Raw genomic sequence first — 26,594 nt, 5'->3', positions numbered from 1 at the left:
ATTAATTACCCACCCTTAAGGTATTTTTTAAGCATTTAAGTAGATTCGGGAGGCCACTCTCTCTCTCTCTCTCTCTCTCTCGCTCTCTCTCTCTCTCTTCCTCTATTTGTGAGAAAGTGGCTAAACCACGGACTCGTCCGTAGGCTAAACCTTTTTTTTCCGTGGGCTAAACTTGCCGACGTCAGTGGACGGATTGATGACGTTTTGGGCACGTCAGAGACAAGAGGAGGAGACTGAAACTGGAAGAAAGATATGGTCCTCCCCTGATCATCTTTCATCCACCACAGCAGGATTTATCTGAGCTTGATGAGTGCCTGCTTGGTCGTAAATCTATTCCCCGTCCCCTGCCGTCAGACCCTTTGGAAGATTTAACCGGCTGCTTGATTCAGCGGCTACATGGCTAGTTAGCGCAGCGAAGCTAACGAGCGTTAGCTTGTGCGCCACCTCATCTGCCGGAGCCCGGCGAAGTGGAGAATCGATGACAGGAATGGCCACTTCACTGGGATAGCCGAAGAAACGACCAATATTACGCCCAAACTCTTTCCAGACAAGCATCTACTGAATTAACTGGTAAGTATATATTCAGTTACATGCTGACAACTCAACAGCAATTTGAAAACTTGGTGTTTGGCTTGCTGCTTGCTGTTTAGCAGCCAGCAACTCCGTTGTGTAATGTCTGTTAACGGGGGACACCCCCCCCCCCCCCCAGCGTCCATAGCTTGATTTTAAAACTTGAACAGTCACATAATTTGTCCACTTTATTTAAAACGATCTTATATAGCAATCAAGCCGCTTTGAAGGAGGTTTCGGTGCTAGGCATCTGATCATAGATTAAATGACATGAATGGTAGTTGTATGTAGCCTAGATAAATTGTTCACTGTTATGACAGAATAACATTACGCCAAGAAAAATGTAAATAAAAGCGAGATAGATCAGAAAAGGGGACAATTGACAGCAATTTATGTGCAAATGTGTTCGCCTGACGTCTTGTTTTGACGTGTCTCCAAAGTTTCTGACAGACCCTGAAGCATGACGGTAATTATTGATGTGTGAACATAGCTTTAGTGTGTTTATTATTTTGTGTGTCCTATTAGTCGTCTTTCTACCTACCCTGATCCATCCTTAAGTAGGACCCGGACATCGACTCCCAGCCTCCCTTGCAGCATTTGCTCACAAACATGTATCATCTTGCCGAACAAGAAGAACACGAATATCCTAAGAACTCTTTTCACTTCCCTGAACTGATATCAAGCGTGCATGCACTTTTTGCTTTGAGTCATAATTTCCACAAAAAAAGTATCCAGTTTCCTACTTGCGTCACGGCTGCTGTAGCATCTTTCCTTAACTGTTTCAAGTTTCCCTTGCATTAATTTTGTCAAGTGTGAACAGCTTTTGTATGCTATTAAATGGAGTGCTGTCTTGCGACCTGTGCAGTAGCTGTACAGTGGAACCTCCGAGATCAACCACAGTTCACAACTTGTTAATATTTTGAACAATGTTTTCCCATTGGAATGAGTAGCCAGGACATTGAGACACACCACTTCTGTATTGCTACACTATGCCTAGTTGCAGGAAAATCCAATTGCGGCTCAATGTTTGTCATCAAATTTGATGTGGCGTAACAAACACACATGAAAAAAGTCAACACACTTGTGGCGATTGTTATTTTACTTTTGGTACTCACCAAGCTGGAGTCTCCAAAGTTATATTAATGCCTTGTGTGATGTCACACAAACTGTTTTTTTATGTGGATTTATCATAAAGTTCTATTGTATGGACTCAGCCATCTCGATTGTTCCCGCTTTATCCATCTCTAAGCAAAATCGCTGCATTGTTCACCTGAATCTAGGGAGAGATCCGCAAAATGTCACTGAATGATGTGAGTCATAACACTGAAGCAAATTCCCCCCCCCCCCCCCCCCCCCCTGCGGGTCAGCACTTGAGTTCAATATGGACTAATAAGTCGAATGCATAGCTCTTAGCTTTTGTTTATTAGCGCTCGCTCATGTTTTGGTAAAACCTGCAAGACTACAATATTGTAGTGTGATTTTCATCGAGATTTATTTAACATCTTCGAATTGTGTTAAGAGTTTAAAAAAAAGTAAACTTACTTTGCTGTTGTTTTTTTTTAAATTCGGATGAGACCTATTAGGGTTGTGGTGGTGGCTGCACAAGTGCAGGAACTCAACTCTATTTTGTGTGTAGCCTGACAACTTCAGACTAATTTTGATGCATTTGCTTTATGCATTTTACTCCTATTAATTGACCTTGTCATACCTGGTGACAAATTGGCGAAATGCTGAACCACACAGCAATGCTGGGCTATCGTGCCTCTTGTTTGCTGAAATTGTAATTTTTTTTAATTTAGTTTGGCAGTTCAGTCTTGACAAGTAGCATTTTGAAAAAATATAATAGAATGCAGAAGAGATACTGACAACAAAAAATAGAAGGGCTGTGAGTTTAGACGGAAATTCTACTTGCAGTTTATCAGTTGCGTTTGCATTTTATCAGTTTCATGACTTCCGGGGCCTTTGAGGTTCCACTGTACTTATTTAACTTGTACACTGTAGTTTGCAGTGATGCTGTTTGTTGTTGTCTGACGTGCAGCCAATTCTGAATTCTTTGGTCAGTGGCATCCCTGTTCCCCTCTCTGATCATCCCTTCTGATCCATGTTGTAGGCTTCACAGTGCATGCACACACGCATAGGATTCAAATAGTCCTCGAAAAGACATCAACAGTTAATTACACACTCGGTCTTCTGTTGCAAAATCAGATGAAGCCATAAAGCTATAATTATGGCATTGGTTTTACAGCTGTTTTGATGCCTCACATGACCATTTCTTACTGTTTTTTCAAATCTGCTTCTCAGGTTGTTGGTGTTACTGCAGTTCCAAACATGGTGCAGAAGTACCAGTCACCCGTGAGGGTGTACAAGTACCCCTTTGAACTGGTGATGGCAGTAAGTGTCTTTTTTTTCCCCCTTCACCTGTTTACATGAATATTGCATGTTATTGACGCAGTGTTATGTAATACTGGCAAGCATGCACTTGTTCCCCGCATAAGAACGCGGCTTAATAACACACCTTCCGTGACGAGGAACAACAGCAAACTTGTTCCATTACAAATTCCATCCATCCATTTAATTTCTGCTGCTTATCCAGGGCTGGGTTTGATGAAGCCAACAGTCCCACATTGTCAGCAAAAAGCAGAGACGCGATACTGAGTCCCCCCCCCCCCCCCCAAGCGGACCCACTTGAACGCCTTGAGTGCGCCTAGAAATTCTGTCCATGAAGGTGATGAACAGAATTGGTGACAAAAGGGCTGGCTTGATGGAGTCCAACCCTCACTGGAAACAAATTTGGCTTACTACCGGCAATTCGGACTAAAGTCTGACAATACCTATCAGCTGCCTCTGGAGTCCCAAAGGCCAAAAAGGCCCGAAAGGACTCCTTTATATTGATGGCATCGCTTAGAGCTGGTGGTGCACCAACAGATGTGGGGATTGCCGCCGCGACATACATCGACCAATTTAATTCCACATCTCAGATACACAAGTCATTGTTAATCCCACATTCCACAAACGTGCATAGTACGTTAGTTTAAGACGTGAAATTGTCCTTAGGTCTGAAAGTGAGTGTGAATGGTTGTTTGTCAACATGTGCCCTGCGATATACCGTAGGCCATTTTATATTATGATAACATTATACCATGATATATTTGTCATTATTCTGTTAAAAAAAATGCAACGCACCATGACTGCTTATGTTTTCTCTTTTTTTTGACATGCCTCTCGCCTAAAGTCAGCTCGGATGCTTCTGCTTCCATGCAACCTTAGTGAGGATAAACAGTCCAGAGAATGGATGGATGCTATCAATTAGGGCTGCACAATATATATGTATTAAAAAAAATGTTACCGCGATAATGGCCCATACTATTTGCCTATCGCAAAGACGTGCAATAAATTTCATATGGAATTGTATGCTTTTATCCGAATTTGACCAGTCCAGTGCAACTGAAAATGTGCATCGCCAATCGAAGAACGGTATCTAAGGGCATTTACAAATAATTTAGCTAAGAATACATCCAGCGTGCTTATGTTTCCCGCATGAAAAAAAAAATCTTACATTAGATCATAACAATGTTATTTCTTTGGGCACATGTTAAATATCACAATAACATCCATATCACTTCATTCAACACCCATATCCTATTGTTTTTCCAATATCATGCAGCCCTAGTGAATGCCCAGTATGAAACCGTGCATCCTTCCGTAATGCTTTAACATTAGAATGTGTCGTTCATTCCATGACCAACCTTATTTTTCATATCATTACAGAGACGCTTGTTGATCCAGTTATCCGTGCTTTGTTAATTGGAATAATTACACCTGTGTTAAGCATGGCGTCAATGTCTTTTTAAAGCCTTGTCGTGTCAAGACAGGCGCTGCTTTATTTGGATGACAATAAGCGTTCTCCACCAGCAGCCAAGCGGATGCTGTAAGACTAAATCTCCTTAGCGCAGGGGCAAATAACTATCTATTAATAGAGGGCTAAGGCACACACACACACACACACACACACACACACACACACACACACACACACACACACACACACACACACACACACACACACACACACACACACATGTAGCCAAAGGGCACAGGTAGGTATTGAAAAGATTTACACAATTTCTAAGCTGAAGTTGAACCGTATTTCAGGCTCTAATGCAGAGGTGGGCAAACTACGGCCCGCGGGCCGAATCCGGCCCGTTGGTCTTTTTAATCCGGCCCGCCGAAGGTCGGTCTACAATTAAGGTTCGATGTGAATGATTGCATTCATTTCAATTGGACTTGTAATGACAGGCATTTCACCGCCAGGTGGCGCATTGACTTGAAGTTGCAGAACACAGGGAGGGGGGGGGGGATCTTTTCGACCACCTAGGACCTCTGTATCGCTCTACTTCTACTGGTCTGATGACAACCCATCTGCAGAAATGCACAGGCTAAAATAGGTCATTAACAACACTGTCGTCATTTTAAAAAAGTATATTAATACAGTACGTTCATGCTTTTGTTCTGTTGATGTTTGATATGGACTGTCAACAAATGCAGTTTTTTTTTTAATGTACCATAGCTCGTGCTGACCTGGCCCTTCTGTCAAATTTTAAAAGTCAATGCGGCCCCCGAGCCAAAAAGTTTGCCCACCCCTGCTCTAATGGATGTACAAAATGACAATGTTTTGAAAGAAACAGATTTGCGCTCTGTCTTACTGTGCATATATAAACAGAAGCAATTTTGTCTTAAGTGATAGTTAACCGTTGGTGCAAGTTTGCACTGTGTTTTTCTGCATTTGAAGACTTCCACTTTTGTTTTAGCGACACTCTTGGGTCATCATTTTTTCGCATGTGGTTGGCCTGTCAGAGGCTCGAGAAAGCAGATATTCACTTCTTTCTTAGGTTTTCTGGGGGATTATACTCGACATTTGGATTTGATTAATTTGGTATGCTCTCTCCATTTGATCGGGGGGGGGGGGGGATGTGAGACCTTTGAAATACAAAGTCACCTTACCAGTGCTCTTGATTCTTCTGCTATGTCCTCTACAGTTAGTTGACAGTTTGCGCAATACAGTTTTCGCTCCAGACCCTGAGGGGCCACGTTGCACACTGACAGGTGTTATTGAAGCATTGCAACCTCTGGCAAACATAAGTGTGGCTTTAAGTGCCGTTACATAAGTCTGCTTGGATTGTAGCCCGTAAGCTGTGTTCCACAGGGGCTACTTATGACTTACTTCAGAAATTATTTCTGGGTAATCGCCATGTAAAGCATTTGAGAGACTGCAGATTCTGCCTGACAGCTGTTTTCATTGCACACTCAAACACAACACTTCTCTGAATAATTTTGACCAGAATTGGAAAGAGATAAACAACAGTGCAGAACTGTCGCAGCGAATTTGTCACCCGTAATCAATCACTTATAGCTAGGAAGTACGGATACAGCTTCAGCTAGAAGACTCGCGTGTCAATAGAAACAACTCCTTGATGTTTTAGTTATTTTATTGATTGATTTGTCGAAGGGGGTGCATTCGTGTCACAGTGTACCTTCAACAATAACACAAAATAACACAATTAATAATGGCTCTGTGTATTATATCTGATGCATTTAAACATACAACGTTTGCTTTCACTGCCTTCAACTTCAGCTGCAACAGTCCCCGAAGTCGACTTCCTTGTTTCAATAACAGGAAATATTGTTGCTGGCTACTGCTATTATCATCTGGTTGGTGCTCGAGGCTTTTCTCTGGGGAGTCCCATCGGAATGTCAAAAAGCTGTACACAATAACCCTTGCACTGTCGATTCAGGCCAGTTGCTGTTGGAACATATCCATGAAAAGGGATTACTTAAATAATCATGAAAAGAAGACTAACTATTAAATTAAAACACAAGGACTAACTCCCAACTTGCAGTTCATACCATTTACCAAAATAGCGGTGAATCCACATGATGGATTTAGAAGCGATTCCACATCGAAACATGTAACCTGTTGACCTTGTCTGAGTTGCTGACGTCATTATTTTACATAAGGTCTGTTTACTCTGTACACATTGATGCATGAAACCGTTTTTTTCAAAAAGTGTTTTGACGGCAATGTACATAGTCCAGTTTTTGTCTTTGTGGTATGCAGACACAAAACAGCAAATCGAGAATCCATGTGCAAATATATATATATAATATCTGGATTTGCCTAGTTGGGATGTATTCTTTACATATTAGTTCAAGGTGGTACTCTCTGCATCCGCAACAGAGTTTGCACAGGACACCCTGCAGTTGATACTTTAGTCTGTATTGTTGACAGAATCGTCTTTCTGTTGTTATATAATGGAACAATAATTGCAGAGAACACCTTGGATTCTCTTGGTTATTTTATTCTTGGACAACCAATAAATGCCAACAGGATTCACATTGAATGCAATCTGCATTCAAAGGCATAGCAACAGCCATAACACTCAAGTCTCACCTCCCTCTCCCCTTGTCCCAAAAAAAAAACAAATTAAAATGGAAGCCTTTAATAGCTGTAAATTGTCCTTATCTCTGAACTTTAACTGAATTCAGTGGCCTGGTCGAGTTTTATGGAAGGTCCTACTGTAGTTTATGTCTGCACCTTGGAATGCATCTGCCAGTAAATTCGGTTAAATGCTATGGGACTCGTCTCCATTTCGATATTTTTTTTTCTCATAGTTGTGAGTGTATGTGTGTGTGTGTGTGGGGGGGGGGGGATTCATCCATAGCACCCTGTTCTAAATATTTGGCCGCCAACAAATTGTCCTGTGTTTCCCACTGATCCACCGTTCCTTAACGTAGCTCATCCTGCTGTCCCACTTTTCCCTAAATAGTGTCCTGACCCACTTTCTGGCCATATCTGGTTGAGACGACTGCAACCCAATTTTGTGCTGCTGAATTTTCTTGTCCCTTACTCTGTTTTAATGCATATGTGTCACGTGACTTGCTGGGACTATGTGTCATGTGACTTGCTGGGCTGTTAGTCCCTCACTGACCAGTCCAAATTTGAGTGGAATGCGAATGTTGAGTGAAACAGTCTTGGGATTTTGACAGGACCACACAATGTTATAGTATGCTTGGGTCCTGCCTTCATCTGTTTCATCCACCTCAAGCTAAATTTTATAATGCAGTCACAATCATCCACACCTGCATTGTGATGTACGTGTACCTTTACAGAATAGCAATGAAAACTAACTGTAAAATAGTTTTTATTCCTGCTTGTGCTATATGAAGAGATTTAGATGTGCGTTGTACATTTGGAAGCACTGCACTTATTCTTTTAAAGTGTTATATGTCACATCATTTGGGTGCTATGCTGTTGTTACATTTCGTCTGGTAGATTATTCTGTACAAAATAAATGTGTCAAGATTCGCCTCAGAGAGCGAGAAGCTGACAATCATGCTGTGTGCTGCTTGTCACCGTAAGGCTGTGCTACAGTCATGTGACTCATTGGAGCCAATGGTGGTTCTGCAGCAGATTCCATTCACTGATCACAGAACACTCATTCACCCTTTTTCTTTTTCCTTCTGCAAGTTTGAGATGCTGCCCATGCAGCTCCCTTCCCCCTTTCCTTTTCACTCCGCTAGAAGCGGATTCCACTTCTCACGAAAGTCACACTCTCCCTTTGCACTGCAGCCATGCGTCATTGTGTGCCAGTTCAGATCTTTGTAGCAGTATATAAACTTTAAATCGTCTTTCTGTCTTTTTTTTTGATAACATGTTTTAATGTGTAATCGTTACTGAATAGTTACTTTCAATTTTTACAGATAAAATGAAGAAGAAACATCATGCTCTTTGGATATTCTTTCCGGCATTGTTGAAGTATGGCTTAGTCTTTTCCAGTGTTGAAAAATTCTACATGCGAAGGGTCTCTGGATTTACCCAAATGAACCATCACAGGCGTATTGTGTATCATATTTCTTTGTAAGTTATCCTCCAAAGCACTGAGTAGGAAATTAGAGAAAGGCTTTAAGACTCATGCTTGGCTGTTTACTTGTGACTGTACAGCCATCATATTGCACAAAACTGCAACAGTTCACCGGCCAGTGAACATGATTTCAGGGTGATACATACAGTATGTTTCTGCTCTACTCTTGTGATTTATCACACATGAGCACTCGGCAGAAATGCTGTGGCGTGGACATGTAAAGTTTTACAGATGATGCACACATCCACACTGACCCTGCTCTTGGCAGAAACCACAGGATCCGAGCTATTCAAAGAAACAGTTACATTTTTTAGATACAATTAAAATGCATCATCATGCAGCCATATAAATTGTATCATCATGCAGCCATCCTACTTCTTTGTACACATAAATACCGAATTGACATGCTCATTCCTGCATCACTCAGCACTGCTGTTTGACTTCACAGACCAGCCAATATGGTCACTTGCACAATCAAATGACATTGAGATTTCATGTAAAGCTATGTAAAATAATAAGATAATAATGTTTGGTTAGATGTACCTGTACCTTTAATTCTTATATACTCGTTATTGTGGTTGTTTAGTGGTGTCAAACCGCACTGCATGCATAATACAAATGAATGTAATTGCAGGTCACTATAAATGGCTCACCAAGTAATGAGGACTTAATACTTTAATGCTGCAGGTTTTCTAGTATATGATTTTTCTCTCTTTTTTTCCCAAGGTGATTTTTACTTTTTTTCTTTTAATAAATGTGGACTGCATTGAAATCTCTGGAAGAAGAGAAGTGGGTGGCATGGCATGCAGAGATTAAAGACTCTTTTGTTGCATTTGTTCAGACAAACGCCTGTTGTCTTTCCCACCCAACATCCACGCTACATTCAAGCTCCAGCTTCGTGTGACTTCAAACTAAGGCCAGAACAATAGGGCTTTTTTTTTTTTCGGAGGCCGATGCCGATTTTTGTCTGAAAAAGCAAAATAGATGACCGGTGAATCAGACAATAAATCGAAATAATGTGTAACAAAGAAATAACCGTCCAATGTATTTCAATGGCCGTCAATGATACGTGGATTTTCTCGCAGGGCTCAATTGTAAATATATTTCAACGTCCGACACTAAGCCTTTTCTGGAAGTGTGTTTGTGGCGCAGCATATACGTCTTGATCAGGAATAGATCCCTCATCATTGACGAATGGTTGCTGTAAACCGGCCACTGGTGGAAAAAAAGGTTGAGGACTGCTGATGCAGAACTACTACTGAAAAAACAGGAATTCATAGCCCTCACAGACACTCACTTCACATTTACAGCACACATCGGTTACCTATTTGTTTAGAACAGTTGTGTAAAGCACACATAAGCAAATTTGCATCTTCATATAGAATAGTGGAAAATGCTTTACTTGCTTCCTCAACTGGAAATTCTAAGTGGTGTTATGGAAATAACATGGATTGTCCTGTGGGTCTTTATTTATTTATTTATCGATTTATTTCCAGGGCTACTTGAAACCACCTTTCTCCATCAATACCCATTTTACACGCCAACATGGCTATCGTTACCTGAACTGGTTTGATGGAACTTGGTCTAGCTTTGCTCTGCTCACTCAATTCAAATGTTCTTTCTATACCAGAGCAGTATAATGGCCTATAGCTGCCCGGTCTCTTGTTGTCTTAAGATATTCAACATTTATATAATCACTATGGCATAAAATGAAATAAATATAGAACAGAAGGATTTCCTGAATCCCAATTCCCATTTTCCCACCAGTTCACATGTTCCTATTACTTGTTTCGCAAGGGTGGAAATATTTTCTATGTATGCAGGAAGAGATTAAATAACTACGCATTGATTTGATCTTTTCCCTTATTTATGTACAATGGAAGCTCAGAAATTCTCCAGCCAAAATCCAGGAACTATTAGTCAGGTTGTCTAACTAATGTGGTTTCTTATTTTAGAAGTTGCCACTATGGATAGTTTGCTTGGTTGTGGTCTGTTGTAATGCAGTATTATAAGAAAAAATGCTTAGCTAGTTCGTGATTAGTCGTTACCTGAGCCTACTTGAGTACCGTATTTTCCGCACTAAAAGGCGCACTGGATTATTAGGCGCACCTTCAATGAATGGGCTATTTAAAAAATTTTTTTTCATGTATTGCATGCACTTGACTATAAAGCACAATCTACAAAGCATCCACTAGATGGAGCTACAGCCCTTCATTTGACACCAGGAGGCGTTCATGACCGCCTCCAAAAAACGTAAATTAATGATTACTTCAATGAAACTACGAAAATTGAAAATACAGTAATGCATCAAAACAGAAAATCACAAAATAAATTCTATAGATCCCCGACAGAGTTTATTTTGGCATTTCCTTGAGCGTAGCTGCAACAGAACGATCAGATGTCAGTAAATTGGAGGAGACTGCACTGTCTCAGAAGTGTTTATTTATTCCTTTGTTGTGTACTGTATTCATAAACGAGGAAATCACAAAATAAATTCTGTAGGGGGGGGATATAGAATTTATTTTGTGATTTTATTATCCATTTTCATTGTTTCAATGAAGGAATCGTTTATGTTTTTCCGAGGTGGTCATGAATGCCTCTCGAGTCGAAGGAAGAAGAGAAGGCACGAAGACGGACTGACGTAACTGTATTTGTTGAGACTGAAAAACATTCATAAAGTGTGTGTTTTAAAAAACAACAACACCACAGCTCTCCTTTTTTCGGAGCTGCAACAAAAACATATTTAATAAAGCAGCGACACAGGTCACTGAACCAACAGCAAGTTATAACATTGTAAGCATGTCTTCAGGAAGGAGCCATCTTGAGGTCGACTTATGACCATCATGACCATACACAAGGCACACTGGATTTTAAGGCGCGCCGTGAGCTTTTAAGAAAATTGAAGACTTTTCCGCACTTTACCGTATTTTCCGCACTATAAGGCCTTATAGTGCGGAAAATACGGTACTTGTGATGTCATTTTCAGTGGACAATAAGTTACTAAATGCTTTTTAAAGGGTATTAATTTAACATGAAAAGAATGAAATTATCAAATGTATTTATATATACAAAATATTAACTTTTTACCGCTGAAAATGACAGAATTAGCGGTGTATTTGTCAACGCCAAAATGGTATCTGTCAACACGGCCCCAAAAGAATTTTGGGCCCTATGGAATTTTTATCTAGTTTGCTTTGCTTGGGCCTTGCCTACCTCCCACTTGGTCTCTCCGCCAACCCAGTCTGGCACACATTTGACTTTGAGTTCATTGCCAGCCGATCAACAAACGTTGCAAAAAATTAAGCAGTAAGAAACAATGATCACATACATACTAACCCAATTCCAATTAAGATGGTACATTGTGTAAAACACAGGACAATATTTTGCAAATCATACATTGGCTGTCAACCAATTCAAGGTGTACCCCGCCTATTGCCCGAAGACAGCTGGGATAGGCTCCAGCATGGCCGCGAACCTTGTGAGGATAAACGGATTAGAAAATGGATGGATCGATCTTCAATTGAATGTAATACAAAGACAAGATATGTACCCCTTCTAACTCATTCACTGCCCAACAGTTTTCCGAGCAGCCAAACTCCACTTTGCCAGCCTTTTAAGATGATTCTGACTGATCTTTCAAAGTTCAGAAAATATCGTGTTCTGATGCTACATTTGAAGGATCACACTCCCATCTGCCAGCGTCCTTACCGTGTCTCTCAGCAACTACTGGCAACACTCAGGAAGGAGGTGGAGTAGATGTTGAAGCTTGGAGTTAATGAACCATCAATGTCAGAGTGATGTAGTCCGGTGGTGATTGTCTTTAAGGACGAGTCACTGCGCATTTGCGTCGATCTTGGAAGCTCAATTTCATCTCAGCATTTGATGCCTATCCAATGCCGAGGATAGATGACCTTCTGGATCGCATTGCGTCGACACTCTTCATCACCAGTCTAGACTTGTGCAAAGCCTTCTGGCAGGTGCCGTTGGAGGCCTCCACTCGGTCCTACAGTGCATTCAGAACGTCAGCGGAAGAGTTCCAGTTCACTGTAGTGTCCTTCGGCTTGCGTGGGTATCCTGCAACCTTTCAATGCCTTATTGCCAAAGTTCTTAAGGGCTGTGAAACATTCAGGGATGATTAGGTTGTTTTCGATGGCACATGGGAGGAACACATCCAGCACGCGAGAAGCCTCTTGGAGAAGATCAGAATGGCAGGACTGACACTGACCCTAAATGTGGCCGAGTGTGAGTGGGCATGCTATGAAGCTCGCTATCTTGGCTATCAGCTGAGAAGAGATGTGATACGACCTCAGACGTGTCGTCATCCTCAGACCAAAAAGGAGGTGTGATCCTTCTGGGCTAAGCTGAATGATATCAAGTCAAGTCAAGTCCAACTTTGTCAAATGCGCTGTATGTGCAATCAAAATTTGTGCCACAATTACTCACTGCCCTGAACACAAAAGACAAGAAAAACCCGGTGAGCAGGACCAACGAGTGTGAAGCAGTCTTCTGATCCCAAAAAACTCTTTGCTGCTTTGTGCAAGTGGATGCCTGGAGATCGGACATAGGGCAGTCCTTGCTCAAAGTGGGTCCAGCGTGGAGCAGTGTATTCTGTACCTGACCTGTCAAGAGTTTTACAGTTTCCGACTGTCAGCGAGGCAATGATGGTGACTGAATGTATCTGTGCAACCAGGGATGACCGGCACAGTGATTGAGAAAACCCATGGTTGGAGGTGTGCGAAGCAAGTTGAATCATCATTTGTATTGTTGTTGATGAATTTAAATCAACATGACTGTTTTTGTATCCTCACTTAAGCGTCGACCACAAAAAGTCTGAAGTTGCTCAACCCTTCGTGTGTGCGTCTGTGCCTGTATGCGTTTGCCCATGCATGTCTGCGTGTACTATAAAAAAATATTGATTCTGAGAGGGGACTCGAGCTGTTTTAACAAGTCTGATGTGGTGTACTCAGTATTGTTGAATACAGTAATATAATGCCATTCAAATTGCCTGCTGTTACGTTTGATATCTCAAAAAGCAGTATATATTCAGTTAAGTGACCCCTGTGTGTAGTCAGAAATAACATTAGCTGTATTACATAATGGGGCGGCACGGTGGCCGACTGGTTAACACGTCGGCCTCAGAGGTGTGGGGTTCGATTCCGATGTGGAGTTTGCATGTTCTCCCCGTGCCTGCATTGGTTTTCTTCAGGTACTTCGGTTTCCCCCCACATTCCAAAACCATGCGTGGCAGGTCAATGGAACTCTCTAAATTGTCCCGAGGTGTTGAGTATGAGCGCGAATGGTTGTTCATCTATGTGTGCCCTGCGATTGGCTGGCAACCAGTTCAGGGTTTCCACTGCCTACTACCCGATGACGGCTGGGATAAGTTCCAGCATGCCTGCGACTGTCGTTGAGGATAAGCGGACCAGAAAATTGATGGATGGTATTCCATAACGCCGGCATCGGGCCAAAAACTCATAAATCACAATTTGGCAAATTTAATTTGCCCCCCCCAGCCCCCCCAAAAAAAATCTGCACTATTGGTCAATCCACACATGTGAATGTTATTTTTACGAAATATTGACCAATGTAAAGTGTTGGAAATGGCTCACTGTCTTTGATGATGCAATGTTCATGGTTAAACAAATGTGGCAGTTTTGAGGGCTCCTGAAAAGTGACTATTTTGGAGGTAGTTATGAGGTTTCGGCCCAATGTTGGTGATACGCTCTCTTGAATTGCTCAGCATTTGATGATCATGACACCTCTTTCCTCTTCCAGGCCTATGAGCGCCGGTTCCCCACATGTCACCTTATCCCCATGTTTGTGGCAAGCGATGTGGTCGATGAAGAGACAAGTGAGGATAGATCCACACATAGGATTGAGCGGCGCTGTGCCCTGGATGTAGACGCTCCACGCCTTCTCAAACGGGTAATCTACCGATCACGCTACCACTAATTGGCACCCTAAGTTCAGTGGACTGTGGTATTAGGTCATCTTCCAATCTTTCTATGTAACTCTCTACCCCGCCTACTGCCCTAAGACAGCTGGAAGAGGCTCCTGCACACCCACGACCCTAGTGAGGATAGAATGCTCAGACAATGGATGGATGTACCTTTGAGTTTGTCATTCTACAGTATGTATTGGCAACCTTTTCGAAGCCATGACTGTAATGAGCGTTTGTGTCTGGTTTGCAGATTGCTGGTGTGGACTATGTCTACTTCATCCAGAAAAACACACTTAACCGAAAGGAGCGGACACTTCACATCGAATCACATAATGAAACTTTCTCCAACAGGGTCATCATCCATGAGATCTGCTGCTATTCGGTAAATACACGTGCTCCTGCACATATTAGTGTATGTCCTGCCGTCGTAACCTGACTCATGCCTTTTAGAAATTCATAATTTCCCCTTGATCCTTGCCGGAAGCTCTGCAATCGTGATCCGAAACCAGTATTCATGCTGTCATCCACCGTTTGCTTATGTAGGACACTCAAAAGTGAAAGAAATTTAAAGCGCTCAAGCACATTATATTAGCACCCATTTATTCAGGGCTCTAATTTGTGCTCCAAGGTTGCACACTGGTTCTTATTGTGCATGTTAACACACCGTATTAACCGTAACTCAGCTAGACAGCCTAATTAGACAACACTAATGCATCTGGCTAAAGCGGAAATGTTTTCGTTGCCAAGGGAGATGCAGCAAAGTGTCTTTCACTGGCCCCTTTTCTTTTTGCTATCCTGGATTCAGTGACACAAACGTTTCATGATGTTAAATACTGTAGACTTAAAGCTATCAGAAACATACTAACATCTACTGTTGGATATCAGTTTAATAAAATAATTTCATTCTTTACATAGGACAGTGATCGACTAGTTAAAATTATGCTTCAGTGCCTCTTATCTCTCCCATCAGCGGAAAGCTATTCCCAATGTTGCTTAGATGTTTACCTGAGTATATTCACACTTGTTTGACCTTTATTTTAACCTTTGAACTTTTCACTTGTAAAGGGCTGGCTAATTTTACATAGATAGGCTGACACAAGCACACTTCAACTTCAATACAGTGCACATATTTCCCTTTGTGCATCATGTTCTAGTGAAGTCAAGTGATCCATAGTTACAATGGTAGCAAAGCCCCCTTTTTTGCTCACGTGTACAGTATGATACAGTATGTTCTCACATTTTCCAGGTCCACCCTGAGAATGAAGACTGGACGTGTTTTGAGCAGTCAGCTAGTCTGGACATCAAGTCTTTCTTTGGCTTTGAGAGTACTGTGGAAAAGATTGCAATGAAGCAATATGCCAGCAGCATCAAAAAGGTGTTTGTGTGTTGATTTTTTTTAAGAATAAAGTTTGGCAACTTCTTGGCACATTGATGCAAGAATTCTTCAGTGATATATAAATGTGCTTGGTTCACCTCTGTGAGCGATAGGTCCATGGTCCCAGTATGTGCATAAAAGACTTTAACTTTACAGTAATCCCTCGTTTATCGCGGTTAATGGGGACCAAAACCACCCTCGATAAACGAAAATCCGCGAAGTAGCGACCCTCCCCCCCCGTATACGTACATGTACATGTGTATGAGTATAAAAAATATTTATAAGGCCAAATTTAATGGTATACATGCATGTAGAAGTACATTTTGTCGTAATTAACATTACTTAATGCTGTATACTAATAATTTAAACATGTATAAATTAGGTTAGGTTAGTGTATGAATAACAAAATACAGTAAACATATAGTAAAGTCCTGTATATGTTGCTCAGTAAACATATAGTAAAGTCCTATATATGTTGCTCTATGTGACTCGCTGTTGTTTTGCTGACTTTCGCTGCTTCTCCCGGACCGTTTGCGGACTTAATTTTTAATTTTTTTTATGAATATGTTTGAAAAAATCTGCGATGCACTGAAGCCGCGATAAACAGACCGCGAAATAGCGAGGGATCACTGTATATTTCTTCTATTTCCATTAGCTGACATTAAAGTTGGAATTGCTTCATGATTTTAATCCACCCATCCTCATGTGAATAATGTACACAGTACATAAAAAAGGCAAAAAAGCCCTCAGAGAAGACAATTTCATAATTTCACTGTTTATTCAGCTTTTTGTACCATCCTAATTCTAAATTTGATACTCCTAATGGCAGGGAAAAGAAATCATAGAGTACTACCTAAAGGAGCTGGAAGATGAGGGGATCACTCAAGTGCCGCGATGGACTCCAACTTCTCTTGCCCTGCCTCCCACCAGACCAACCAGTCTCTTTACTAGCCCACCTCCTGATCCCAAAGTCCCTGTCACAGCCGTTGTTCCCATCCCACTGATGACTGATGCCACGGACGACAGCAGCTCTCAGGATGCGAAGCAGGACAACACTGGCCTTCAGGCAGATAGTTTAACTGAGATTCTGGCTGGCACACCGGAAGGTCTGTTTAGCTGATAATTGCAAAATGAGTGGCGGCCCATTCCAAATAATTTAATTGGTGCTTTCTGTGAGCTGTAATTAGACTTGTCATGTCAATTTGAGGTGTGATTTGTTTGTTTTGTTTTGTGTTTACAGATAAACTGGATGCTGATTATATCAAACGCTACCTTGGTGATCTTACACCAATGCAGGAGAGCTGTCTCATCAGACTTCGTAAATGGCTACAGGAGACCCACAAGGGAAAGGTAACGTGCAGCTTCGCACAGACTTTGTAGTAAAAGGAATCTGATCAACCAAGAACATTTTGAAATATTTGCTGCTAAACTCAGCTTCATATATTGGCAGTGAGGCGTGACTGATTAATCGGCGGGTCGATTAATTCGAACAATTATGACCCTTCAAAAATCAGCCAAATAGCTGATGTTTGTTAATTATTTTTGCCTTTATGTACTCTAACTATTCACAGCAGTTGAACATAAGTAATACTCATCTCATTAATTATTACACATAAATCTATACCAAAACCATGTCCTTAAATATCCATCGATCCATTATGGGAATCACTTATCTTCACAAGAGTCGAGGCGTGCTGTAGCATATCCCAGTTGTCTTCAAGCAGTGGTCTAAATTATCAACATAAAATTGATAAGATCATTCAAAACAAAGCAAATCTTAATTTTCACAAGCAATGCTTAGTTGAGCAGTGCAAGCTGTGCAAAGAATTGACCTGGAAGCCACTATTTTACACACAATTTTACATAATTCACAGTTTGTGAAAATAAACAAAAGTCAAAACAGTGCAAAATAAATAAAACATAATTGTGTTAAATATGACACATTCAACTACTGGTAACGCAAATACACAGGTCAAGTATTAATTCAATTACGTCACGCAATGCATTCTGAGAAATGAACAGGACATTTTTTTAAACACATTTTTCAAAAATACATTTACAGTTGACCCCCGCCATTTGCAAGGAAAAGGGACCAGGCTGGCTCACGAATAGCGGAAATCTGCGTATAATTGATGATAATCGAAATTCAGTGGGGTGGGGGGGATATTATTTTATGCATTATATGCTTTTGTAAATTAATCAGCCAGGTTCAGGGTGTACCCCACCTATTGCCCGAAGACCGCTGGGAGAGGCTCCAGCACCCCCCGCGACCCTTGTGAGGGAGGATAAGGCGGGTCGGAAAATGGATGGATTTGTAATCTTTTTTTTTGCCTCCTACTGTCTTTAATTCAGATTCCTAAGGATGAACACATCCTGCGATTTTTGCGGGCCAGGGATTTCAACATGGATAAGGCTCGTGAAATTTTGTGCCAGTCGCTGACCTGGAGGAAGCAGCACCAAGTAGACTATCTTCTTGAGACATGGAGTTCACCACAAGTTCTTCAGGACTATTACACAGGGGGCTGGCACCACCATGATCGAGGTAGGTTGAAACATCAACTGTATCAGCATGCACACGCTGGCTGTTCAGATGGGTTTACGTTTCTGCATACATGATTTATTTTGGCTATTCTTACAAAGCTAGACGAGTTGGTGATCTTTGCTCTCGGGTTTCCTTCACACTCAAGTTACATGACAATGAACTCAAAGACTATTTTTTTTTTTTTTTTACCCAAGGCCAGTCAGAACACAAGTGACTTCAACGTGCATACATTTTTCAGCACTGCTTGGCGACACCAACACTAACATGCTCTTCACTTTGTACATGCTGTCATATCCTTTTTAAAGTTTATTTTTGTAGTTGTACTTCTGTTACCAGAGGAGTGTGCAAAAGTGTTTAAATAGTTGTGAAGGATAAATGGGGAAAAAAGTATTTTCCTTGTGAGAAGAGCAGGTGGCTATAATAATCCTCAGCAATTTAATATACAACCTCCATAGGCTGTAGTATTTCTGCAAGTCATTTAAATGTGTATTATTCTGTGTTCTCTCTTCTAGATGGTCGGCCTTTGTATGTCCTGAGACTTGGCCAGATGGACACCAAAGGGCTGGTCCGAGCTCTCGGAGAAGAATCGCTGCTTCGTCATGTATGCACAGTAGTTATGTCCCATGTACTGTTTACATGACAATTCATGTTATATGTCGATGTAAACCATTCAGATTACAGGTTAGGTAATTCATATCCAGTGTCTTGAAGGAGACATACATACAGTTAACATATAAATAGTGTGCTTAAAATGTGCACAGTGGAAATCACTGTCGTTGTGGAGTTGCTAAATTGTTGAAATGTCACAATAAATGTCTGGTATGGTCTTTTTTTAGGTGCTATCTATCAATGAGGAGGGGCTGAGACGCTGCGAAGAGAACACAAAGGTGTTTGGTCGTCCCATCAGGTAAACTGAAACTGAATAAATATGAGGACTGGTAACATGATGGCAGGTGTGCTTTGTAGAATACGGCAGGTGCCACTTAACATTTGACCATCAAGCCACATGTTACCATTTACTGTGTTTGGATATATTCTTGTGGCACTTCCAGTTAATAGTCTTGAATGGCACCATTTGCGACAAGAGAGGTGGTTGTCGGTATATGTAAAGATGTCTACATACATACATTTTGGTGACCAGTTTTTGCAGTTTTCTCACATTTTACGCGACATAAGCTTGTTTCAGACTTTGCAATATGTTGGCCATCATACACACAAATATCACACCGTTCTTTTCTTTCAATTTTAATGTCTTAGTGATAAGCAACCCAACATTAGTATTTGACAACACAAAAATAGCTTCTATGCTAAAATATAATAACAAGAATAAAGTTTATCTTTAGAACTCCGGGCCTCAATTGGGGAATCACAAGCATCTTGGTAGGCGGGCACGGCCCCCTATGGTCGCTCCACGGTGACTGGTCTGAGCAGAATGAAGACAATAAAGTAGCTCGGTTTACAAGTGTACTAATGCAACGGGCGTTGGGAAGAGTGAGGGGAGCGGAAGGAAAGGAGATGGTATCATTCAGGCATCTCAGCAGGAGGTGGGGGCAGAGATCTCAGCCACACAGGATGGCATATTAACTATGAATAACCTTTGAGCTACTTTGGCCACGAGCCAGACAAGAGGATGTTGAGGGAGCTCGAGAGTGAGTCTAGAATTAGCATGCATTGCTGTCACCACTGAAACCACACTTTCAGGCGACAGGTTCTAAATGGTCGCTTATCAGCTTGTGCTTTTATGTTTGTTTTGTGTTATCCTCTTCTGCTCAGTTGCTGGACATGTCTCGTGGATCTGGAGGGTCTCAACATGCGTCACCTATGGCGACCAGGAGTCAAGGCTCTATTGAGGATTATCGAGGTTGTGGAGGCCAACTATCCAGAGACGTTGGGACGCCTGCTTATCTTGAGGGCTCCCAGAGTCTTCCCAGTCCTTTGGACTCTGGTGAGCACAGGGGAACACTGGCTCTCAGAGTTAGACGGAGAGAGAAAGTGCTATATTACAGAATGAGTTCACACTTAATGGGTCTGAAATCAGTTTCAGGTGTCTGAGTTGCACTGACACTGATACAATAAAAAGCTCAGTGTTCTACATTCTCATTTAACAAACACTCTTACCTAGCTAATATATTTGAGTGGAGCTAATTTGAGCAAGCATATTAAAGTAAGTAGTGTAAGATAAACTTTGTGTGATAAACACTTTCATGTTCCTGACTTTAGGTGAGTCCATTTATTGACGAAAACACCCGCAAGAAGTTCCTGATCTATGCAGGAAACGATTACCAGGGCCCTGGTGGGCTGCTGGACTACATAGACAAGGAGATTATCCCCGACTTCCTGGGCGGCGAGTGTATGGTGAGTGGAGAATTAAGCATTTATGTCAAAGAACATGATGCAATTCTAATATCGCCTTTACTGACCTATTTTCATCACACGTGATCTCTCTCTCACTCTCCTTATATAGTGTGAGGTACCTGAGGGAGGCCTGGTCCCAAAGTCGATGTACCGCACCGCAGAGGAGCTTGAGAATGAAGATGTTCGTCTGTGGACCGAAACAATCTACCAAAGCGCCAGCATCTTCAAAGGAGCTCCACACGAGGTGAGACTGAGTAACACATGCAGAACAACAGGATAAAAGCAGTGACACTTGCAGTCGATATGTAGGCCAAGACAAGAGCAACAGACCGTGTCTATGAGATTTTGTTTTATTGAAAGGGCTGCCATCTAGTGGTCCAAACCTGTAGACTGCGCATCTTTATTTCCGACATGGAACATTCTTCAATGGCATAAAATATGGTCTGACATGATTTGACCAAAGATATAATTGTCTCTCAATGCAACCCTTCCAGATGTACATTACAAAAATGCCATAATTGCAAACAATTGTTTTCTATTCCTGTATTTGGTACCTGCATTTTTTTGCTGAAACATCGCTCCATTCTAATTTAGAGGGCTCTATACAAATTCACAGTTCTGATCATTTACTCTCCTCCTTTTAAACAGCTTCTGATTGAGATCATTGACGCCTCTTCGGTCATCACCTGGGACTTTGATGTGTGTAAGGGTGATGTGGTTTTCAACATCTACCACTCCAAGCGTGCCCCACAGCCACCGCGTAAAGATCCACTCGGAGCTCATGGGATCACCTCCCCCGGTGGCAACAATGTGCAGCTCATTGACAAGTCATGGACGCTGGGGCAAGATTACAGCATGGTCGAGTCCCCTCTAACCTGCAAGGAGGGAGAAAGTGTGCAGGCAAGGTTTTGAGAATATAAAGTCAAACATTTGGTGTTTCTTTTGGTTTCATCTGACAGGACATCTTATTCTTGTTCCTCATTTGTCTGTGACACACCTTTTCTTTGTTTAGGGCTCCCATATTACACGCTGGCCAGGGTTTTACATCCTCCAATGGAAGTTCCACAACATGCCGGCCTGCTCTGCCACTAATCTGCCTCGGGTAGATGATGTGCTGGCCACACTGCAAGTCTCCTCACACAAGTGTAAAGTCATGTACTACACTGAGGTGTTGGGCTCTGAGGACTTCAGGTTGGTAACTGAGACCGTTGGCCATGAACAACTTTTTAATTGAAATGATCGAACGTCAATTCTCTAATGAGTTCAACTGTTCGTGCTTGTGTTTTATCAGTCCCCCTCCACTCCATACATACTGCAAGACCAAGTCATTATACAAAATTATATCAGCCCTGAGTATTGAAATGCGGATGCTTCCTTTCCCAGACTTATTTATTTCATTTATTTTTTTTTCTGTCCAATGCATTCCTGTTCTTTCTTGTCCTCCTCCCCCTGCCGCTCTATCTTCTTCCTGTGAAGAATGGCTTGCTGTGACGTGCAGAGTTTGTAAGTGGCGCAGTGGTTGACCCTTTTCTTTTAGCACTACCCCGTCGTCATTCCTGCTTTTTGGCTGCTAACTTTACAGCCCACCTTCATGGCAGCTGACTCGGGCAGTCACAATGTTCTGGGCACAGCCTGGCTTTGAGTCTGTTGACTTTTGCCCTGCTTGCATGGCTAACAATACTAGCAATCACTGCCGTTATTGAAGTCTTGAAACAACTACTTACTATTCTTTTCTTAACTTTGTGCTCTTTTTTGGTCTACTTTGGGTTCATTGAAGTGACGTGATTTGGGATTTACCTATATCAATTACTGAATCCAAAATATCCTTAATCCTGATGCCTCATGGAATTCATAATTTGTGCTAAGCATACAAACCATCTGAACTATGATTTCTGTATATTTTTTTTTCATGGAATCCAATTCCTTCCTAATTGGAGTGGCATACATAATTAGTTAGATTTATAATATGATCAAAGGACATAGCTATGTGTTTGTGGTTTTTCACAAGTGACAGACCCTTAAAGGGGAACTCCACCCCTCACATTTTCTTTACAATAATATGTTCCATGTGCCTTCACTAGTTTAAACACTCCATTCTGATTGATATTGCGTTTGAATATGAGTTAAGCAGCAAAATCCACCCCTTTTTAGCCATCTCAAGGGGCGGCCATTTTGATACTTGCTGTCGACTGAATATTACATCACAGTTGGTCAGGGCTCGGGTAACAATCAATTATAGCTCAGCTCATCTGTCTAATGGGGGTGCGTCATGGTCACCTGGTGTTCATTTAGTTGGTCAAACTGATTGGACTAAAAAACGTGGAGAAAATATTCAGGTTATTTTCCCTTACTGGACTATGTCTCCTTTTACAGGGGTTCGATGACCAGCTTGGAGTCGAGCCACAGTGGCTTCTCTCAGCTCAGCGCTGCCACCACTTCATCCAACCAATCCCAGTCCAGCTCAATGATCTCCAGGTAGACGAAGACGGAGAGCGCTGTCTCCTATGTTGTGAGAACCTCAAGAACCCCTTTACTCAAGACTCGTACACCCTGTTTAACTTGGGGTGCTGACCAGCAGACAACAAATTGTGGGTTGAGAACAAAAAAGAGAGACTGTGTGACCTCCTTTCAAAGGGCTGATTTTCCTTTTTTTCTTCTTTTTTTGCACAAAGGTCATATTTCAGTGTGTGGTGTGTCTATGCTAGGCAACAAATGAGACCAAGGTTTTGGAGGATTGCACTTTGATTGTGGCTTGTACAGAGTGGAAATGTTAAAGGCTACAGGCTTAAATGTTGCATTATTGGAGGATTCAAGAAGCAATATTTTCATCCCAGGAATGGCAGGTTTGATTAGAGTTTGACACTGGAGCCGCTGTTGTATACTGTTTATGCATTGACACTCCAAATTCTGTAGGCAATAATCAGATAACGCACCCCTAATTCAGGTGCACCACTGTAGCAGGTTGGAAGTTCTGTTACACAAAAACATGTGACGCAAAGACTTTTGACATTGAAAAACCTTCCTCCCGCTATATGAAAGGTGTTTTCAATGTGGAGAGCAGGTGGAAAATCCTACACACTTCTTTGAATTTACTTGACGTTTTTCAGATTGTAGCCCACAAATCCAATGTGAATGTCTGAGTTGATTACACCCGCAAAGCACAGTTTACTCAGATCGGATTCAAATATCACGCACGTGTTTTTAAAAAAAACACAAAGCTCCTGAGTGGGTGGGACTTATTAAATCATGGCAATACAAAATGAGTCAATGGATGGGGTTTGCTTTCTGTTGGTGTCCCGATGTTCTCTGAGCATCCTGACTGTCATGTGATAGCCTCATGTGGCCCTAACATCTTTTGAGGGCTCTTTCATGCCATGCACAGCATACTTGACCAGCATCTCACTCTTCAGTGCTTGAAGCAATAACATGGGTTTTTACTGTGTGAAATATTTCTATTTATCATTGAGATGTCCATTGTAGATGGTGGTGATGGTGAGGGCTAATTGCAGGTGACCTTTATGTAATGTACAGGCAGGCACAAAGGCAAACTGAGCCACTATGTCTGGGCATTTTAAGAATATCTTTATGATGATGCTTATCATTTCTCAATGTTTTAGGGGAAAAAAAGAAGATAGTGCTACTGTACATATACTAGTTATGTTTGAGGAGTGCTACTGTTTTTGACATACTTGATGGGGTTGAATCAGAGGGGTGTGTCACTGCATGCACATGTTACACATGGTGACTGGCTTTCCCAGTCTGCTATTTGTAAATGAATAGCCATTTTAAGAGCCATTTTCCAAGAAACACCATTTTAGCCTTTGTAAGACTCACTTAGAAACAGCTGCTCCGTTCAAGGTCAATTAAATCATTGTTGTCCAAAAACATCATTTCCATGCAACAGTTTTACTAGTGAACTGGTTTAGAAGCATTGATGACTTGACTGTAAATTGCCAAGAGCCATCAAATGCTGTATCGATGGACACTTAATACCTGAGAAGTGAGAATCACTCCAAAGGATACTTAATGTGCATGTTTTAGATACACACAACCGTCTTTAACTCAGAATAAAAGGTCAATATTTTTTGTGTGGAATATTAGCAATAATGTGAAATGTTTTACCTCCTCAGAATGAGGGCTATCATCATGTGTGGATGTACAAGAATGAATGCTGGAAACAGCACTGAAAGTAAGACATGCCTGTAATATGCATCTACTGTACACACTCCCTTGGGGCCACTGGACCTTCAACTTCCTGGCTCCCACTCTGAAGCATGTCTTGACCCACACAGTCAGATACCCGTCAAATGCTAATTCTTGATTGAGATTACCAATTAAAGAAACAGCACTTGAATGAATAAATATACAGAAGCAGACCTAAGTACTCCCCCCCACTATATATATCAGAGTGGACCTTAGATTTGTACAACTGCATGGCTGAAATTAAGAATTGAAGCCATGGGGATAAAGTGTTCTTGTATCCAGTATTTGATTACCATGTGGATTCAGTGTTTGAGATACCGGAGACCCTTCACGTTTTTTATTTTTTTTTATTTTTGGTGTCCTTCTCTAATTCACACATACGTGTACATTTTCAAAGATCTCTTGAGGGCTATGAAATGTTTGTCATTACTTTTTCGTGTGTTTGTTTGTCCACCCTCTAGTCTGTTGAATTTGCATATCTCCTCTTATCTTCATATGAGATATTATGTAAAAAGTACTAGTTTAAATTCATGAGAATATTGCGCCTTCACTTTTTTTGGGGAAAACATTAAACTTGAATTCTGTACATTTTGCCCTATTCATTTTCATTGCTCTTTCATTTCATTTGTGACTTTTTCTCCTTTTTTGAGGAGCACTTTTCCTGCATTCTCAAATCAACAATATTTCATTATTTACTAAAATAGTTCTTGTGCGTAATTGAAAAATGTCACTGTGCAAAACCACTTGTTAAAACAACAAATGCACCATCAATTAGATGTTTTTTTTCTTATCATAGTGTCAGAGTTATCAATTTGACATTCATAATAAAGCCCCAATGAGGAGAGGACACGAGGAGAACAAGGAGAAGCGTTGGGTTCCAGTTCTCTGCACGTCACCCAGGGATCTCCCCGCTCGCCCTCTCATTTATTTCTCATTGGGAATCTAATACATGGCTGTGTCCAACCTAAAGGGTGAGGGCTGTTGAAGACACACTGAACCTGTTTGACTGTGTGTGTATGTCAGTGAAAATTACCTACATGTGTGCAATCATTACAAAAACACCAAGTAGGTTGATTGCAACTGGTGTTGATAGCTCCATCCATGTCCGACCTTGCTCTCGTTTTGTCTCATTACCTTATCTCTTCCCAACCACTTTCTCGGAAAGGTGGTTGTGTCCCTCAACGGTCACACAGTGCACTTAGCATTCTTTATTATAAATGTGAGCATATCTTAATTAAAAGCATAAGCATTCATTGCAGGCATAATCAATTCATTGTTAATTATATGCAAATGTATGATAACTAAAAATCATGATCAATTTAACACATGATAAAGACAAAGACTCACAACATCAAAGAAATAAGAGAGAACCAAAGGAAAAGCTACTCCTGGTAATCACACACTTGCCTCATTTCATTTCCTGTATCCCATTTTACTGCTAGATTATCTCGATTTGATCCCAAGGCTGAGAATTATGTAGTGAAGGGAAAATGAAGCTTCAAATTAATTTAATGTGAACCGGTTACATTTAGCCCTCTAGATGGCATGGTTGTTTTAAATAAAAGGCCCTTCAGAAATGGCAAGTTCAGTGTGCTTTTAGCACAATGTTGAACAGAGAGCCTTCATATTGAGGTGTCAAAAAATGTGATCATACAGTTATTTGGGTGGACAGTCATAACACCTTCCGAA

At 41.3% G+C, this 26,594-nt stretch overlaps 1 protein-coding gene across 3 annotated transcripts; it reads left to right on the top strand.

Moving 5' to 3' along the window:
- Positions 1-220: 220 nt before the first annotated feature.
- LOC147200660 (SEC14-like protein 1) lies at positions 221-25,491 on the top strand. Of its 3 annotated transcripts, XM_086119126.1 has the most exons (18): positions 221-570; positions 1,011-1,036; positions 2,872-2,961; positions 14,265-14,414; positions 14,681-14,812; positions 15,677-15,805; positions 16,635-16,911; positions 17,046-17,155; positions 18,158-18,347; positions 18,860-18,948; positions 19,184-19,254; positions 20,121-20,292; positions 20,568-20,702; positions 20,812-20,946; positions 21,351-21,602; positions 21,715-21,893; positions 22,179-22,205; positions 23,076-25,491. In XM_086119126.1, exons 2-18 carry the CDS (start codon positions 1,031-1,033, stop codon positions 23,179-23,181), a joined length of 2,250 nt encoding a protein of 749 aa, XP_085975252.1. In that variant the 5' UTR covers positions 221-570; positions 1,011-1,030; the 3' UTR covers positions 23,182-25,491. The 3 variants fall into 3 exon arrangements, with proteins under 3 accessions (XP_085975252.1, XP_085975254.1, XP_085975253.1); XM_086119128.1 differs by lacking the exon at positions 1,011-1,036; XM_086119127.1 differs by lacking the exon at positions 22,179-22,205.
- Positions 25,492-26,594: the final 1,103 nt, after the last annotated feature.

This window comes from Hippocampus guttulatus, chromosome 9 (assembly GCF_054856545.1).
Source record: "Hippocampus guttulatus isolate MCC_2025c chromosome 9, RoL_Hgut_1.0, whole genome shotgun sequence".
Lineage (NCBI taxonomy): Eukaryota > Metazoa > Chordata > Actinopteri > Syngnathiformes > Syngnathidae > Hippocampus > Hippocampus guttulatus.
This window is presented reverse-complemented; position numbering and strand designations above follow the sequence as displayed.